The sequence below is a fragment of the Orcinus orca genome, chromosome 1, assembly GCF_937001465.1.
Source record: "Orcinus orca chromosome 1, mOrcOrc1.1, whole genome shotgun sequence".
Taxonomy (NCBI): Eukaryota; Metazoa; Chordata; class Mammalia; order Artiodactyla; family Delphinidae; genus Orcinus; species Orcinus orca.
Window position 1 is genome coordinate 212,506,567 of NC_064559.1, and position 18,477 is coordinate 212,525,043.

At 60.9% G+C, this 18,477-nt stretch overlaps 3 protein-coding genes across 10 annotated transcripts in view; 1 reads left to right on the top strand and 2 right to left on the bottom strand.

The window, feature by feature from the left end:
* Positions 1-11,485, bottom strand: part of AGRN (agrin) — a 46,699-nt gene extending 35,214 nt beyond the window's left edge. For 4 of the 7 annotated variants that reach the window (XM_033432573.2, XM_049695040.1, XM_033432571.2 and 1 more), the window contains exons 1-2: positions 11,156-11,484; positions 8,760-9,021 (exon numbers count right to left, since the gene is read on the bottom strand). In XM_033432573.2, the coding sequence (XP_033288464.1) occupies positions 8,760-9,021; positions 11,156-11,362 (469 nt within the window). In that variant the 5' untranslated portion in view covers positions 11,363-11,484. Of the gene's footprint in view, positions 1-8,759; positions 9,022-11,155 lie in introns of all 7 variants that reach the window. The other 3 variants (XR_004484610.2, XR_004484611.2, XM_033432575.2) reach the window with 1 other exon arrangement.
* Positions 1,225-18,477, top strand: part of HES4 (hes family bHLH transcription factor 4) — a 28,264-nt gene continuing 11,011 nt past the window's right edge. For both annotated transcript variants that reach the window (XM_012533983.3, XM_004272530.4), the window contains exons 1-2: positions 1,225-1,363; positions 2,105-2,947. The gene's annotated coding sequence lies outside the window, so the exon portion shown is untranslated. The remainder of the gene's footprint in view (positions 1,364-2,104; positions 2,948-18,477) is intronic.
* ISG15 (ISG15 ubiquitin like modifier) lies at positions 13,378-14,781 on the bottom strand. Its single transcript, XM_012533998.3, has 2 exons — positions 14,607-14,781; positions 13,378-14,148 (listed from the first exon to the last, which is right to left on the bottom strand). Exons 1-2 carry the CDS (start codon positions 14,607-14,609, stop codon positions 13,513-13,515), a joined length of 639 nt encoding a protein of 212 aa, XP_012389452.1. The 5' UTR covers positions 14,610-14,781; the 3' UTR covers positions 13,378-13,512.

Consider the following 18,477-nt stretch of genomic DNA (forward strand, 5'->3'; position numbering starts at 1 on the left):
CACTCAGGGAGGGGCCCACAGACAGTGCCAGGGTTTAAACCACAGAGCACACACCCGCACAGGAGCCCTGTCTGCTGCTGCCACTGCAGCTTGGGACATCATGGGTGGGCCCTGCTGGAGGAGGGGAGGCAAGGGGACCAGAGTGTGGGAGGGGCAAGCCCTGGGATCAGGGGGAGCCCGTGCTGGCAGGGCAGGCCTCCCCCAGGCAGAGACCCTGGACTCTGCCAGCAAATGGGCTGGACTTAGGGCTCACGTGGTGGTGGTGGCGGTGCGCAAGGCCTGTCAGGTCTGGCCTGGGGAAAGGGGACCCGCATGCAGCCCGGTCCCTCCCAGCCTCAGCCCGAGCCTGAGCCCCCACAGGGCTTGGATGCCTTCAGAGAGACAAAGGGCCATTGAGGCCTCAGAGCCAGCTGGGGGAGGGGAGCTCAGGCTACCCGGGCTATTTTGGGATCTTCAGACTCAAAATCATTCAGCCCTGACCAGGCCACGCAGGCTCAGACCCCAGGAACAGAGGGTGCTCCGAGCCAAGAATCGGCCCCCCTCTGGGTTTACACACAGCAACATGCTACTGCTCACATGTGTACACACGCACTCGATGTCCCAGGTCTCACGTACGCAGATACATGTACACCCACTCACTCAAGTCTGCACAGGCACTGGGTGTCACACACTCACCTGCGTGCATACACACTGCACGCCCTCATGCAATGCAAAACTTGCCCCTCAGTCACACAGCACACACCGGGCGTGCCCCCAAGTACACGGTGTGGTTGCGCCCCGCCAGGTGCTTCCCTGAGAAGGAAGATGGGGAATAGAGTCTAGAGAGGATGGGGAGTCCTACCTACTGGCCCCCCGCCGACCCCTTTCTTACGCAGATGACCCCTCCCTCACTCCGGAGGGGCCGGGCCCAGCTCCCCCGGAAAGGAGGGGGTGGGGGTGGGGCGGCACCGCCCTCCCGGCGGCGAGCACACACCGCGCGTGCGCACACACCTTTAATGTCGGGCCTCGCGGCCGGCGGCGCCTCCGCTGGTCCCGCGCAGCGCGCGGTCCGCCTGTCCCCACCGCCGGGACCTCAAGGGTATCCCGCTTGTGTGTGAAGCGCATCGAACAGTCGAGCGCCGGCCGCCAGGCGGCCCGGAGTCACAGGTGTCTGGCCGCCCCGGTGGGGGAGGGGAAGAGGACGGGGCAGGGCGGCCCCTTCCCCCAGCCCCGGCCTCCTGGTGTCTGGTCTCAGGCTACGGCCGTCCCCTCCCCCTCGGCCTCCGCAGACAATGGGCGTTTCACGGCGGGACGTCGCTGCTGGACCCGGGCCCGCCGCTGGGAAGGAGGCGGCGTCCAGCCCGGGCCCCGATCGCCGCCTCAGGTGAGGCCGAGGCCGGGAGGCGCCCAGGTTTGAGTCCGCTGGCTGTGTGCCCACCCACCAGCCCCGCGGGCAGGGCCCACACTCTGCCGGTTAGCCGGCGCCGCCGGGCGGTGGGATTGAGTGAGAGTTTGGGGACGGGGCTCAGCAGGGCCAGCTCGTAGGGTGGCGACCGCTGGCGGCTTGGACGGCAGCTGCGGCCGCTGACCCCTGGCTTCCCTCCTCCCTCATTACTCAGCCTTCACCCTGCCCGGGGCCCAGCCTCCCTCAGCAGCCCGTCTGAGCTCCTCCGGGGGTAGGCGCAGTGCAGGAGGTGTGTCCCGAGTCGGGTCGGATTTCTGCACCCTGGGGGGTTACCCTGTGACAGAGAGAGCACTAGAGGTCGGAGGGTCGGGGGGTGGGGGTGGGGGGGTTATCTGTACAGAGACCCGAAGGATGGGGAGAGGGGTTTGCACCTCCGGACAGAGGCAACTACAGAGGCCCAGGGGAGAACGGGCTCAGGAGGCTGCAGGAGGCCAGGAGGGGCCAGGCTGGTGAGGCCTCAGGGCGACAGCGGCCATGGGCAGGTCCTCCGGCCTGGGGAACGCTGGGAGGAGGGAGCCCAGTCCAGGGCCTGGACACCTGCCAAGACATAGACTGAAGCCACCAGGGGGCGCCAGACGAACAGAGGAGGGGGGCGGTAGGCACCTGCAGAAAAGGGGGCCGCGGTGGAGCTGATCCATGCCTTCGGTCCCTCCCCTCCAGGACAGCCCCAAATCCACCTCTTTTGGCCAGGCCCTGCCCATCTCCGGGAGGAAAGAGAAAGCTGGAAGAGCCAGGGTGGCACCCACGTGTGGTCAGTGCCTGGTGAGTGGAGACCCTGTGTCCTGCTGAGGGCCACGCCAGGCAGTGAGGGATGCACAGTCCAGCACAACGGTCTGAGTTGGGGGACGGTGCTTCCTGGAGGTACTGACCGGCTGGATGTCAAGATGAAGAGGAGTGACAGACAGACACACCTACTGGAACCAGAAAGTCAGGGGACAAAGGGGCAGAGAGACCGGCCAGACAGGAGAGAGCCGCAAAGACGGAAGACCAGGAGATTGCAGACGCAGCCAGGGTGCAGGCGGAGTTTCTCCCGTGGGGGAGGGTGACCGGGACCAGCAGCCAAGGCGCAGCGTCAGGTGGGAAGGCTCCTGCTCAGAGAGGAGGGTCCCCCTCTTCCAGCCCGTGGGCTGTAGCTCTCTGGCCCGCACCACGCCCACAGCTGCCTTGTCCCACCCCGCAGCCAAGCCACAGGGACTGCCTGCTGTTCCCTGCATCTCAGACCTTGTTGTGCTGCCTTTCCTGCCCGGAATACCCTTCCCCCTTGGCCTTCGCTCCTCAACACACAGCCACACCTGGCCTCCTTGGAAAGCCCGTCCAGAACCTCGAAGGGCCCTGTGCAGGTGGCAGCGGCAGCCCTTCCAGCGGCCCTGTGAGGATCTGCTGCTGGGCCGTGGTGGACGGGTGGCTGAGGAAGGAACCCACGGATGGATTCTCAAATGGACCCTAGCGACCCTCACCGCCTCCCCTCCAGGGAGAGAAGTGGACGTACATTGCTCCCCACTGGTGGGTCAGGGACAGGCCACAGTCTGGCCCAGATGCTGTGCTCTTATTTCGCCCTAATGTACACGGGAAGCCCGCGTCTGTGGCCAGAGGGACAGGCTGCCTGCTTCTGCCGGGGCCAGCGCGGGGCGGCCCAGAGGTAGCTGCCAATGGGAGGGGCAGGGAAGCTTCAGGCCCACCTCAGGCCAGAGGCAGACCAGCCTCTCCTGACTTGCCACACCTAACCCCTAACAGTGCCAGACTCAGGGTCCGGCAGGTACGAGATGGGACAGGGAATCCAAGTGGCCCCAGAGACTCTTCCTGTCCCTACCACAGTCCTTCCATCTCTGGCATTGAAAAACCCAGAGGCAGAGCCCACAGGAGGCGGGGCCCAGACCTCGGCCGGGAACGGGGTGGGTGGGAGGAGGGCATAGCTGGACACTGGGGCAGCAGGCAGGAGATGGGAGCCATATGAGGGCAGAGGGCTGGAGCCCTGTTCCCAGGCCCCCAGGGACACAAGCCAAGGTTGCCTGCTACCAGCCTGCTGGCAGAGGACCTGCAGGGTCCCCTCCCCAGGCTGATCCAAGGGTGGCAGGAACCACAGCCCAGCTAGGGTTTCAATCAGAATCGTGTGCCGGTTGGTACACCTGAGGCTGCAGGCACACGTGCACACGTGCAGGCCACACAGCTGTTAACAGCAGGCTGCCTGGGAGGACACAGAGCCGGCCCCTCCCATGCCTCTATGCCCTGGTGGGGAGGGGAGTGGGAGGGGCCATCTTCCCCTTCCCAGGTCCAGCTGTAAGCAGCCCCTGGCAGGGGGCCTTCCTCAGAGGAAGTTCTCAGGATCTGCTCTGGGGGGAGAGGCCCCTTCTAGGGGAGCTTCCCTCCCCACTGGAAACTCCACCAGAGGCCTAGTCACCCCTGCCCGGCTCCCAGCCGCAGCCTGGGACTGGAACGTGATCCCTCCTGAGCCCCAGTGTAGCCCGTGGGGGCACAGTGCCCTCTGATGAGCTGCATCAGTGTCACCAGAGTGCTTGTCACTAGGGTGCTGTCTCATTTCTGAGATCCCTGTTGCTCTTCAATGAGAGGCGGGCACTCTCTGGGACTCTGGGGTGTCAGGGGTTACTGGGGCTATTTCAGTGATGGTGCCAGCAGCCCCCAGCCCGGCTGGGCCTTGGGGGCCTGTGTGGGGAGCCATGGTTCACCTATCTCAATGGTGGGGGGGCGGCTGGGGCCAGCAGAGCAGGACAGGAGACGGAGCCCAGCTTTCATCCCCCCCGCCCCCCGCCCCAGGCCTCTAGGCAAGGGTAGAACTTGTGGGGGGAGGGAGGGCAGTTGGCCTGGAGCCTGCAGGTGGAGGCAAAGGGCTGGGGCAGGTGCAGGGGCAGGAGAGAGGCCTGTTTCTGCAGCTGTTTTCCACCTTCCTGTGGTGATGGGGGTGGGGGCAGGCTTTGCTTCTCAGGGGGCTGGGGAGAATTAACCATTTAGGAAGGAAGCAAAGCAGGCTGGAGGAGGCTGAGCTGGCCTGACTGTAGCAGGGTGATGGTGAGAGTGACCTCTGGCTAGATCCACGGCCCTGAAGTCTGGGCCCACTCCCCTGCTAACCTTACCTGGCAGCCCCATGCCACCCTCTACACTCCCCCCACCTCAGCCTGTAGGACTGGCGGGGCAGGGGGCTGTAGCCCCACACCTGGGCCAGCTAGCCCTGACCAGGTGAATCTAATTTCTCCTCTGTGCACGTGGGTCCCAGCACCCCCAGAGATGCTGTAAGGGCACAGGCAGGCCCCACCGGAATCCACTCTGTCCAGCACCCTGGGGGAGGCCAGTATAGACAGCAGGAGAGGGGAGGACAGTTTCAAAACAACTTTTTTTTTTGCATTTCCAATCTGCAGGGGAGAATGGAGACCAGGGCTGTTCTCTGGGTGTGGAGCAGGGGGATGGGGTGGGGTCTGGAAAAAGCCAAGAGCTGTTTCCACTAGCTCAGTCTGGCGCAGTGAAGGGACTGGATCCAAAGGCCTTTGGTTTCAGGAGCAGCCCCCCACCCAAGCCCCCTGGGGCTGCCCCAGGGAGGACACCAGCCAGCCCACCGTGGGCCCAGGGGAAGACAAAGCCGGCACAGGTCCATTCTAGCGCTGACTATCTACCACGGACCCCCAGGTGGGGAGAGGACAGGCGGGCGGGGTGGGGGGGGCGGTCACACCCCACCTGAGCTGATGCCCCACCCCTGGCTGCTGGAAGGAAGGAGAAAGCCTGGGCGGGCAGCCTCCAGCCTGGGCCTGCCTGGGGGAGGGGCCGAGGGCGCTAGGCGGGTCTGGAGGGGTGGGGTGAGAACCTACAGTCTGGAAGAGGGAAACAGGGACAGGAAGCAGCCACCTCCCACCTCAGGGAGGAATGTGGCGGGAGTAGGACAGGCTCAGAGGACTTGGGGGTACAGAAGCTAAGTGCCAGACAGCAGAGGGAGCCCGCCCAGGAAACTCCCTCTGGACTTCTACCTGCCCCCACCCTGCTTCAGGGAGAGCCAGTCCCTGTCTGGGGGTGTCTGCAGTCCACATCCAGCTCCGAGGCCATAGCGCCTGCACCAGTGCCAGGCTGGCCCGGGACCCAGCACCTCTCCAGCCTGAGCTACATAGGACTGCCTTCCCAAAGGCCCTAGAAGGCTGGCCTGGCAGGGAGGAAGGGAGGGAGGGTGCTCACTGGAATCAGGCTGGCCAGGCTAGGCCATGGCCGCCAGGACCCCGGGCTTCAGGGCTGGGCAGGGCTGAGCTGGGCCACAGCCAGACTCACCGACCCTGTCCCTGTGCCAGACCTGGAGAGGGCAGACAACACTTCCTTTCTCTGCTCCTGGCTCCTAGTGGGCAGGGAAAGGCCTGGGGAAGGGCCCCAGGCCTGCATCCCTCCTAGGGGCTTCAGGGGGCCCCAGGACCAGTCTTCATAAGGTGGGGGAGGGGAGGGTGGTGGGAGTGTATGGGTGCTGCCCAGACCAGGGCAAAGTGGCTGAAGGCTGGAGGAGATGCCTGCTCAGCTTCCAGCCTGGGCAGGCTCATGGTGCGTGGGCGGCTGGCACTGGAAGAGGCCAGGCCACTTCCCTGACAAAGCAGGGGGCGAGGGGCTCCTTCCTGAAGAGGCTGCTCTGAAGCAGAGCATCGTCTCCCTCACCCACAGGTGGCGCAGAGGGAGGGACACATACCTGTCTCAGTTATGCTCGGAATGTGGCTCCCCAGGCGGAGGATTAGGGAGGAGCTTCCTGGGGGCTGGAGGCTGGGGAAGGGGCCCAGAGCCAGGAAGACCCTGCAGGCCCTGGGGGAGAAACTGAGGAAGGTAGTCCCAGTAGAGCTGGGGCCCAGGTGGGGATGAGCTGGGGGCATCCAGGGAGGTGGGCCTGGCAGGATGTGCCCCTGACCTTCGCGGCTGTGGGCCTTTTGGGGGCCGGGGAGAGGTGTGTTAGAGACAGGGGTCTTGGGTGGTCTTGGGGTCACCTCCACAAATCAGTGGCCTTCACTCTGGGCCCTGTGGGGCAGGGGCAGCTGTGGGCTCCCAGGAACAGAACAGGGTCAGAATCAGACAGGGAGGGGTCATCTTAGTTCAAGCCCTGCCCATCCCTAACCCTAACCCCCCACTAGGGTGAAGCCTTGTCTCCCTGGAGAGCCTGGAGTGGGGTTTGAGGCCCTTATCTCCCACAGAGTGGAAGGCGGGCCCTCCTCCCAGCCGCACCTTGCTGGGGCAGGTGGGGAGAGGACTGTCTCTTCCCCAAGCCCGGCCCCAGCTCCAGGGGGCCTTTTGCCTCAGGCCTTCGGGAGGCTCAAGGGGGAGGCACCCCCATCTAACTGGGATCCCTGGGATGCACCCACCCTGCCCGCAGCCCCTGCTCCTCAAGGTGCCCCGGTTTGCTTCCAAAGAAGGGATCCGTGTCATGGGCTCAAAACTTCCAGGGCTCCCTGGCCCCTTGCAGTGGACCCCAAGCTTCTCACTCTGGGCCCCTCCCCTCCCTGGGGGCTTCCCCTCCACCCTGGCTCTACCACAAGGCTCCAAGCTACAGTCAAGGCTACTTCCTTTCCTTTTCTCTCCATGAACCTCCTTCCCCAAGACCCTCCTCCTGGCAGGCCCACCCCAGAAGACTCTGGTGGCCTCGGCCCCTTCTGGGTGCTCACCCCATTGCTACACACTGGCCTGTGGGTCCCAGCACCACCCTCCCCCACCGGCCCAACTGGAGCTGGGGGCCTAGCCCGGTCCCTATCCTGGGCAGCCGGCACACAGAAGGTGAAGTCTCACTGGGAGCTCTCCCTGTGGGCCCTCCTTTCCAGGTGTCCCTCTGCCCAGCCTGATGTATCCGGAACCAGGGCCTGGCCTGGGTAGAGCAGGATCTGGCAAGACGGCAAATCTTGTTCTGCCTGGGGTGGCCCTCCTGCCACATGCCCTCTGACCCCACAGAAGGGCTCAGTTACCGAGTCGTGGACCCTCAGGCTGGACCCGTCCAGCTGCAGAGTTAGTGATGTGCCTTCTTGATCTTGCAGAAATGGGGGCTCTCTGTGCCCTGACCCTCTCCTTAGCCCCCAACTCATCTTTCAAAACTGGGCATCACACCCCACAGCCTGCCCCATCTCCATGCCACCCTCCCATCTCTTCCCTAGACCACAAGCTTCCAGAGCAGGGCCAGGGTCTCCAGTCCTCACCTGGTGGGAGGGCCATGCTGGGACCTCCTCAGCTAAGCTGGTGATGCAAGGGACCAGTGACACAGCCCCGCCGGCCTCGCTGTATGACGTTGCAGGCTGGGACCCTGGACACAGCCCCAGGAGCAATGGACTACAGGCCGCGCAGGATGCTACAGGGCTCCCCACTTCAGGTCCTGCCCCTCGCCCTGCACAGTCCACCACCCAGGACCCCGCAAAAGCCAAGCCAGCACCACAGCAGTAAGTTGGGTGGAAGATGGAACTTCCCTGCTGGCCAACAGAGCAAATCAGAGGGACAGGGTCACCTTCCCAGGACAGGAAGTCAAGGACCCTTCCCACTGCCCTGGGAGGAAGCATTCTCTCCTCTCTCCGCCCTCTCCGGTACATCCCTTCCCAGGCAGCCATGAGGGGACAGACAGGATGTGAGGGCGACAGGCAGTTCCTATGTTCTCCCTGCTACGTTCCTCAGCCATGGATCTCAGCCCCCAGCTGGGATTCGCCTGGGCTGAGGTGGGTGGGTGAGCCCTGGTCGTGTGATTCCTGCTCACCTCTCGGAGGCTGGGGTGAGGGAGGGATGCTCTTGGGCCATTCAGAACGGACGCATGGGGAGGGCAGACAAGGAGAGGTTCTGTACCTCTGTGAGGGGATCCCACACCCACTCAAACTCTGGAAGCAGCCCACTCCACATAACTGCCCCTCCCAGAAATGACAGGCCTCTTGGAACACATGGTGGGGTAGCCCCACCTCCAGCACAACCCTTAAGCCCCACCCCAACGGGTTTGCTCAACATCTGGGCCCTGTCTAAACAGATGTTTGGGCTTCTGCAGAACACAAACAACTGATGTTCATTCACCTGGTCCCAGCCTCTCTCCTAGAACAGGGAGCTCCAGGAAGGGGCGTGCAGAACTACGGAGGGGGAGGGGAAGAGAGAGGAGGCCTGTCCCTTTGCAGGGCTGGGACTCGCTTGGCTCCAAGACAAAAAGTGGTGGCATCTCCAGGGCCAGGGTGGGGAGCGCTGCTTATATCAGAGATTGGAGCTGAGACGGCTGGGAAGCCAGGGAGCTGGGACTCAGAAAAGGAGGTTGCACCACGAGATGCCAAGTGCTCTCGCCGCCAGCAAACTCTCTCCTGCCCCCACGGTGCCTCCCCTGCTCTGCCCCTTCACGCACCTTCCACGCAGTGTTCCACCTCCTCCAGGTTCCGCAGGGTGATGCGCATGAGGCTGGAGTTGAGCATCAGCTCATTCTTGTGGGCCGGCCACAGGTACGGCGGGGCTGGGTTCACAAAGAAGATCCTGGTGTCCCCAGTGGACACCTGGTTGTCACAGATGAGGGGGTCTCCGAAGCCGCCAATCACCACCTTGTTGCCTCCGTCCAGCAGGCTCTCCTGGGCCACCACATCTTTGCCCTTCAAGTACCGCCAGACCCGAACCTGGGGTGGACACGGGGGGTGCGCAGGTGTCAGTGGTCCTCTTCCCACTGGGGAGGGGTGGCCGCAGAGGCTGACACCTGGGCTTCTTCCTCTCTTCCCACCTCACTTGCTCAGGCCAGATGTCCAGAGTAGATAGACCCAAACCCTGGGCAGATGTGTGGAGATCTTTGGGTCAGCCCCCCAGGAGGAAGCTGCAGGGAGGCACACACACGATGGATGCCACTGCCCACCCGTGTGTGTCACACACTAGGACACCTGGCCTGCAAACAGAAGCAGCCCCCCAACCCCCAGCCACCCCAATTCCAACAACGTCCTTCTCGGCTCAGGCTGGTTACGGGAAGGGGACCCAGCCAGCTGGGGTGCCTGCCTTCCGTGCCCCACTCTCCCTATCGTCCCACCCACTGCTCCGGCCATTCTGTATGGGCAGAGCCAGGAGCAGCTAAGGTGGATGATGAAGTTTCAGGGTGATGAGCTCTGAGCTCAGGGCTCTGGGCCAGCTGGGCTCCATGCAGCCCTGTGGGTGGGCAAAGACACCATGCCCCCCGGCAGGTGAAATGCCCTCCTCCTGCAAGGCTCCTACAGTGCGTGCGGTCAAGGCAGCCTGTGAACCTCAAAATCAAGCCTGGGCAGCACAGGGCAGCCCCACCCTCCCCACTCTGCTCTTGGGGCCCTGAGGGTACCTGCTCTGACAAACCAGGCCCTGGGACGCCCACGGCCTGCTGGGGGTGGGGGGAGGAGGGCTGCAGTCAGAACAGGCGGTCCTAAAGGAAAAGGTCCATGGGGATACGTGCCCATGCATGCTGCACCTGGGAAGACACCCCTTTCCTCGGGAGCTCTGGGGAGCCAGGACTTCCAGAATGGGGAATGAAAGACAATGGTGGCCCGTCCACCTGCCTGCCCCTGCTGGGAGCCTCGGGTCTGAGAAATCTGCAGGGACTCCCTCCACCCTCCAGTGGCCACGGGGAGGTGGGGGAGCCTTGGCCAACTCCCGCCCCCCCACCCCTAGACACACAGTAGGCTCTAGAATGACGACAGCTAGCAGGGGAGGGCTGGGTGGCTTTCATCGCCTCCCCCCACCCCAGCCACACCCAGGAGCAGCGGGGAGGAAGTCGGGAAAATCCTGCAGGGACTTGGCAAAGTGCCCTGGCGGTGGTGGAGGGGAGGGGGCCCGGCGGGGGATCCCAGCTATAGCCCGCACAGGCCAGGCTGAAAGAAGCTGCCACCCCTCCCCATCTCCACGGAAGAGGAATGATCCGATTTCTGGTCGGGGAGGTGGTTTTAGGGGCCAGAGCGGGGCAGGGCCCTGGGTCCCTTGAGCCCTCCCTAGGAACAGATTGTGGGAAAAACCCCACTAGACCTATCCCAGGGGGCTCCCAGATCCAACTGAAGGAGAGGCCAGGCAAGTTCTCCCTCCCTGTGGCCGGGGGAGATTCAGGTCTCTCAGGAGCAGGATGGGGCACCTGCCCTGCACCCCGACACTTGAGGCTCAGCAACGGCCCCGCCCACTTCTCTGCTCCGGCCCCCAAACCCATCACTGCAGCATGCCCCACCAGGAGCCCTGGGGTTGGGAGATAAGATGTGCACCCCTCCACTCTCTCCTGACCACCCCTTCTCGCCTCTGGGGGGGGCGGGCGACAGCACTGACCACAGGCCAAAACCCCACCTCCACCCCAAGCAGAAAGCGTCACCTCCCCTCGTCCCTGTTCCTTTTCTTTGGCCGGTGGGTAGGGGGTGCGGTAGCAGAACATTCTCCCTGGGGGGAGGCGCACTTGTTTCCAGTAAGGGAGGGGGCTTGGGTTGAAGGGGCAGACACGATCAAGTCTCCGGGGCCTGGGCACCGCGAGGCGGGATGGCAGCGGCACCGCAAGAACTTTCCCTCCAGCGCTCGCGAGTTTTCCCAGACCCGGCGCCCCACGCGGGGGTTGGCGGTCGCCAAGGGAGCGGGCGCGGGCGCTGCGGAGCGTCTGGGGCTCGTTCCCACGGCCCGGGGCGGGGGTCTCAGCGGGGCGGCCGGCGTCGCGATGGCAGGACCTCCGGGCTAGGGGGCCGGGATCGCGGGGGAGAGGCCCCCAACCCAGGCTTCCAGGACGGTCCGAAGGGGGCTCAGGGTCCCGGGGGTCACGCGGGGGCCCACCTTGCACGAGTACGTGTGCTGCACCGGGTCCACGTTGAGGATCTCCTCCACGGTGCCGGTGAGCACCACGTTCGCCTCCTCCTCCCGCCTCTCCAGCGCGCGTTCGGGGCACGTCCCGTCGGCGCCGGGCAGGGCGCGCGCGGCCACCACCAGGAGCAGCAGCAGTAGCTGCAGAGGAGCCTGGCCGGACGGCCGCAGGCTGGCCATGGCGCGGGCGGAGGACGGCGGAAGGCGGCCGGAGCAAGCTCACGGGCCGGGCCGCGCCAGGGACTGGACTGGACAGGACGGGACGCAGCTCCTGGGAGGCGGCGGGAGCGCGGGCGGCGCGGGGGCGGGCCGGGGGCGGGACCGGGGGCAGCACCACCCCCTTCCCTCCTCCCCCGCCCCGGCCCGCCCGCGCCCGCCCCCGGCCCGCCCGGCGCCCTGCGACCCGCGGCGGCCGCGAACAAAGCGCCGGGACGGCGGCGCCGGGCGGAGGCCTGGCTGGGGGAGGGAGAGGGCCAGTCTGGGTCGGGCCAATGTGGGTGATGGGCCTGGCCCGGCCGAGGGGCGGGGGCAGGGCGGGATCGAGGGTGCTCTCCCTGCTGCGGCGCACCCCCACGGACGCCCCTCCCCCGCCTGCGCGGACGTTCCCCACCCCCGCCAGGAAATGCGGCTGAAATCGGGTTAATGCATAATCTGGAAGCGACGTGACGGGACTTCCAAGGGGCTCCAGGCTGCGCCGGGGCTGGGGCGGCGGGGGCTCCCCGGCCGCGGGGAGGGGCTGCCAGATCCGGGGCCCCGCCGCCCCTCGAGCCCTGCAGGGCTGTGCCCCTCCCCCGGCAGGAGGAACCTGACGGGGGACCCCAGCCCCTCGCTGGAACTGGGGACGGAAGCTCGGCCGGCCCGGGACCCCCGGCCTGCCGGGACCAATGCGGGCCGGGGGCTGCGGCGATTGGTCGCAACGGAGCGCAGACCCGCCCACCTCCCGGTCCCGGGTCAGCTCCGGCCCCTCTGCAGGGCTGCGGGCTCCCCCTGCTGTCCGAGGCGGCGATTGCGTCTGCGGTGGACGGCCAGCCACGCCCCCTCCCCAGCTCCCCCAAGGCGCTTCTCCAGACATTCCCACAGGGTCCAGGCGGGTAAACCGAGACCCAGAGGGTCCAGATTAGACCCCGACCTAGCTGAAGATGGTGGGGGTGGGGAGGGAGAGGAGATCCCTCTGTCCCTCCAGGGCCGGGTCTGCCGCACATCCCCTCACCCACGCCAGCCACGGACCTCTGAGCTGGAGGCAATGAAGGGTGAGCAGCAGCAGAGGCCCCTCGGGGGACCCTACGTCGCCTAGACCCTGGTGGGGGGGGTTCAAGAAAGGAGGGTGGCGCCGAGGGGGTGTGCTTACACTTGTTAAGTTACAGTATGACAAAGAGGTGAGGTTGGGGGCCCAGGAAATGAGGTTGGAGCCAGGAGCCCTCCCCCCCCCACACCTGCATGTCTACACATATTTGTCACAGGCAAGCCAGACCTGGGGGGGTCCCCCAGCTCAGATACGGACCCCCACAGACCAGAAAGGGGGCTTCTGGGTCTGCAGCCAAATGCCACTGAAGAGTCTGAAGGCTGAGGACTGAGTGTCCCCAGAGTCATGGACTTTGGCCCAGAGAGGTGTACGTTCTATGCTCCCCCGCACCCCCCCCACCCGTGTCTAAGGCTGACTCAGCCTGGCTCCCGAGTGGCTCATGTGGAAAACTGGCACAGAAAAATGCATCCGGTGTGGAAGTGGCTGTAGTTTTGCCAAATTAGGTGCCCCCTATCTGGGACAAACTCTTCCACGTGGATGGGAGGAACCCCTATCCCAGGTACCCCCTCACCTACTGGCTGTGGCCCCTTCATGAACTGAACCCTGAAGGAGGGCGTATTTGCTGATTCAGCAGCTCGCCCTGATGGTGATGTGAGTGCCCAAGGCCCTGTCACCACTTTTCCCCAGACCAATGCAGGCTGGACAGTGTAGGCTGATGGTTCCTGGAGGGTCAAGAGGCCCCCAGACCCCAGCTGGTGTGGGGAAGCCTCCCTCACAACTGGCCCAGGCAGGCCCTACGGACTCACCGCCTCCAGGGACACTCGCCTTGTGGCCTTTGGGACCTTGCCAGGCCTTCCCCTCCCTGTGCTACCTGCTGACCCAGATGTGAGGAGTGGGGACCAGTTGTGCAGGCAGGGGCTGACCATGGCTCAATGTGAAGACAGCGATAGGCTCCAGCAGATATGCCTCTTTTTATTTCTCTAGAAGTTAATTTCCCAAAGATGTGGGGACACACCTTCAGTTTCTCTGGGGGCAGGCGGAGGTCACCATTTTGATCCCACTAGGCTTGTCCCTTAACTTGGCCACCCTAGCCTGCTGATTCCCCCAGCGACCCTGGGTCCCCTCTTACCACTCCCTCCTCCACCCCTCCCCCAATCTCACCAGAAGGGTGCAGAATGGTGCTACAGAGGGTGCTACAACTGTATTCCTGGTGCTCAGTGGGGCGCCCTCCCCGCGGCCCTCCTGGCCCTGCCCCGCCCCCCCGCAGGCGCAGATTCATGAACACGGTGCACATGGTGGTGAGGCCGTACTCCCCCAGCTGGTGCGCGTCCTCCATGGGCTTCCCCTCGAAGCTCAGCCAGAACTGGTCGGCTTGCACGTGCTCCTTTTGGCACACTTGCAGCTTGAGCTCGGCCACCCTCTGCGTCAGCCGGACCACGTAGGTGCTGCTGCGACCCTTGTTATTCCTCACCAGGATGCTCAGGGGGTCTTTGCAGCTCTGCACCATCAGCAGGACGGTGCTGTCGGGGCCCAGGCCCTGGCAGACCAGGGGCACCCCATCCTGCAGCACCTTGCGAGTGTCCTGGTGGACCAGGAGCTGCTGGAAGGCGGGCACGCCGATCTGCTGGGTGATCTGCTGCTTCAGCTCGGATGACAGCATGGAGTCCCTCAGGGGCACCAGGATCTCCTGGCCCCCGAGCATCTTCACCTTCAGGTTCCTACCCTGTGGGCATCACACAGGCTCAGAGACCCTGGCACCAGTTCTGGGAGCACTGCACGCGTGACACTGGCAGTGGGGCAAGCTGCTAGACCCCGTGATGCTGCCCCCTCCTCTCCAGCCTCCCCTCCCACCAGGAGGGGGACGCCAGGTGCTGGAGAGTGCATGCGGGCATTTCTAGAAGAATAGTCACCACCCACAACCATCATGTTGCCTCCCTTCACCTGCTAAGACGCCCCCCTGTGCTGATCCCAAGGGATCTCAGGGTTGCCCACTGGGCAGAACCCACCTCTGAGGACCCAGACCCTGCTGTCAGAAGGAGCCCTGTCCCTCCCCTCACGCTTAAGAACCTGGGGGTTCTGAGCAGCTCTGCCTGCCTTGCACATGTAGGTGTTCCGCCCCTGGGAGATGCCACCGGGGGAGGGGTACAAGCCCACCTGCCCCACTTGTCTAACCCGCCTCACCATGGCTGTGGGCCCTGGCGCCAGGTCCTCTGCAAGCACTGGTTGGCTGCCTCTCCGCTCTCAGCTCTTCTCCAGCCGTGGCAGCTCAGCCCTTTTAAAGCCTGAGCAACCACGTCAGAGGGCGGTGTCGGGGAGCCAGCCACACAGTAGCCGAATTCAGCTTCAGTTTCGGTTTCCTTTTCCCAAGGCGGGCCCTGGAGTGAATAGCAGAAACAAAACAGAATGACAATGACAAGAAACTGAGGCAGGGGTGGGCTGGGGCTTTCCACCTGGCCAGCGGGGCCTGGGGACTGTGACAGCATCCCGCCTCCAGGGGTGTGTGTTCAGAAACCCCCTGCATGTCCAACACCTCGGGTCCTTTGCAAGACGCACACACATCATAACATGAGCGAACAATTGGAAACTTTCACTTTCCATTTACCAATCTGCAAAATTAGTAAACTCGGAAATCATTGCCAGGGTTAATTCAGAAATAACATAAAATAGTGACAATCTAAACTACCCAGAGATAACCTCCATTTGTTTATGACAATATTTGTTCAGATTGTTTTTTAATTAATCAATCAATCAATCAATCAATCAATTAATGGCTGCTTGGGTCTTCGTTGTTGTGCACGGGCTTTCTCTAGTTGCAGTGGGGGGGGCTACTCTTTGTTGCTGTGCGTAGGCTTCTCATTGCAGTGGCTTCTCTTGTTGCGGAGCACGGGCTCTAGGCGTGCGGGCTAGTTGCGGCATGCAGGCTTAGTTGCTCCGCGACACGTGGGATCTTCCCGGACCAGGGGTTGAGCCCGCGTCCCCTGCATTGGCAGGCGGATTCTTAACCACTGCGCCACCACGGAAGTCCCTGTTCTCATTGTTTCAATGAAAGATATGTATCTTATTTTCTACAAAAATGAACTCCTGGACACTATTGACAAAGTGAAAAAAAAAAACTATACACAAAATGGTAGAAAATATTTGCAAATCACATGTCCGATAAGGGTCTAGTATCCATAATATATAAGGAACTTTTACAACTCAACAACAAAAAGATAAACAACTCAGTTAAAAGTTGGGCAAAAGACTTAAATAGACATTTTAAAATAGAAAATATATAAATGGCCAACAACCACATGAAAAGATGGTCAACATCATTGGTCACTAGGGAAATGCACATCAAAACCACAGTGAGGGACTTCCCTGGTGGTGCGGTGGTTAAGAATCCACCTGCCAATGCAGGGGACACGGGTTCAAGCCCTGGTCCGGGAAGATCCCACATGCCGCGGAGCAACTAAGCCCGTGTGCCACAACTACTGAGCCTGTGCTCTAGAGCCCGTGAGCCACAACTGCTGAGCCTGCATGCCTCAACTACTGAAGCCTGTGCGCCTAGAGCCCGTGCTCCACAACAAGAGAAGCCACTGCAATAGAAGCCCCCTCACCGCAACGAAGAGTAGCCCCTGCTCGCCGCAACTAGAGGAAGCCTACGCGCAGCAACCAACACCCAACGCAGCCAAAGATAGATAAATAAATAAATAAATAAATTTATTAAAAAAAAAAAACCACAGTGAGATACTATGTCACACCTGTTAGCACAACTATAATAATTAAAAAGGGAATAATAACAAGTGTTGGTGAAGATGTAGAAAAAATGGAACTCTCATACATTGCTGATGGGAATGTGAAATGGTGAAGTCACTGTGGAAAACAGTCTAGTCATTCCTCAAAAGGTTAAACAGAATTTTCACGTGACCCAGCAATTCCACTCCTAGGGATATGCTCGAGAGAACTCCAAACAGGTGTTCAGAGAAATGCTTGCACACAAATGTTAACAGTAGCTCTATTCACAGGAGATGAATGGTAGAAACTGGGGGAGCAAACACCATCAGCACGTGGATGCATAGACAAAGTGTGGTCCATCCTTGTAATGGAATATTAGCCATAAAAAGGAATGAAGCACTGACGCAGGCTACAATGTGAATGAACCTTGAAAACATGATGCTCAGTGAAAGACGCCAGACACAAAAAGTCACATATTGTGTGATTCTACTGATACGAAATGTCCACAAGGGGCTTCCCTGGTGGCGCAGTGGTTGAGAGTCCGCCTGCCGATGCGGGGGACATGGGGTTGAGCCCTGTTCCGGGGAAGACCCCACATGCCGAGGGGCAGCTAAGCCCGTGTGCCACAACTACTGAGCCCACGTGCCTAGAGCCAGTGCTCCGCAACAAGAGGAGCCACCACAATGAGAAGCCCGCGCACCGCAACAAAGAGTAGCCCCTGCTCGCCGCAACTAGAGAGAAAGCCTGCGCGCAGCAACAACGACCCAACGCAGCCAAAAAAAAAGTTAAAGAAGAAAATAATTAGGGCTTCCCTGGAGGCGCAGTGGTTGAGAGTCCGCCTGCCGATGCAGGGGACACGGGTTCGTGCCCCGGTCCGGGAAGATCCCACGTGCCGCGGAGCGGCTGGGCCGGTGAGCCATGGCCGCTGAGCCTGCGCGTCCGGAGCCTGTGCTCCGCAACAGGAGAGGCCACAACAGTGACAGGCCCGCGTACCACACACAAAAAAAAAAAAAAAAAAAAAAAAAAGTGATTGCCGGGGGCTGGGGGCCAGGGGGCATGGGGAGTGACTGCTTCATGGAGACAAGGCCTCCTTTGGGAATGATAAAATGTTTTGGAACTAGATAGAGGTGATGGTTGTACTAAATATACTAAATGCCATTGAATTATATACCTTAAAATGGTTAAGTATGTTACATGAACTTCACCTCAATAAAAAAGAAAACTGAAGAAAAAGAAACCCTCATGCTACTCTCACCATTTTCTAAAGTGCTTCATTCACAAGTATCTCACAAACATTTTTCCATATGAATAGATACTTTTATGCAAGTTGTTTTCATGGCTGTATATGTTGCCCATAGTATAATGAGTCCATCATAGAATACAGTGTAATTTAGTTAACCAGTCCCATATTGTTGAATATGTAGGTTATTCCCAAGTTTTTACTATCACAAACAGCATATCACAGGCATATGTTAGCTAAAAGTAAAAATAAATACTTAGGGAATTCCCTGGTGGTCCACTGGTTAGTACTTCAGGCTTCCACTGCAGGGGGCATGGGTTCAGTCCCTGGTCAGGGAATTAAGATCTCACATGCTGCATGGCACAGCAAAAATAAATAAGTAAGTAAATAAATAAAATTAAAATAAATACTTAAAAATAAATACTTTAAAATACATTAAAAATCAAATAAATAAGGCTTCCCTGGTGGCGCAGTGGTTGAGAGTCCGCCTGCCGATGCAGGGAACACGGGTTCGTGCCCCGGTCCAGGAGGATCCCACATGCCGCGGAGCGGCTGGGCCCGTGAGCCATGGCCGCTGAGCCTGCGCGTCCGGAGCCTGTGCTCCGCAACGGGAGAGGCCACAACAGTGAGAGGCCCGCGTACCGCAATTAAAAAAAAAAAAAAAAAATCAAATAAATAAAAAATTAAATAAGTAAAAGACTGGAAAAAAACAAATTGTTTTGCATATGAATTAATCATTCCACCTCCCCTCCCCCAAAATAATCTCATATGGCACCAAAGTTGTTAACATGCACAAAAGTTTAAAAACTTGTTTCTTTATATTATTTTAAGTTTCTATCTCGACGCATTCCTTGCATAAATAATATTAGTATTATAAAAAGAAAACCAGAAACATAACAAAGAATACAGAATGTGAAAATCTCTCAATCTCCTTCAGATGACCATTATTTTGTTTTTGTTTTTGTTTTTGGCCATGCGGTGCGGCATGCGGGATCTTAGTTTCCTGACCAGGGATCGAACCCATGCCCCCTGCATTGGGAGCTAGGAGTCTTAACCACTGGACCACCAGGAAAGTCCCCAGATGACCATTATTAA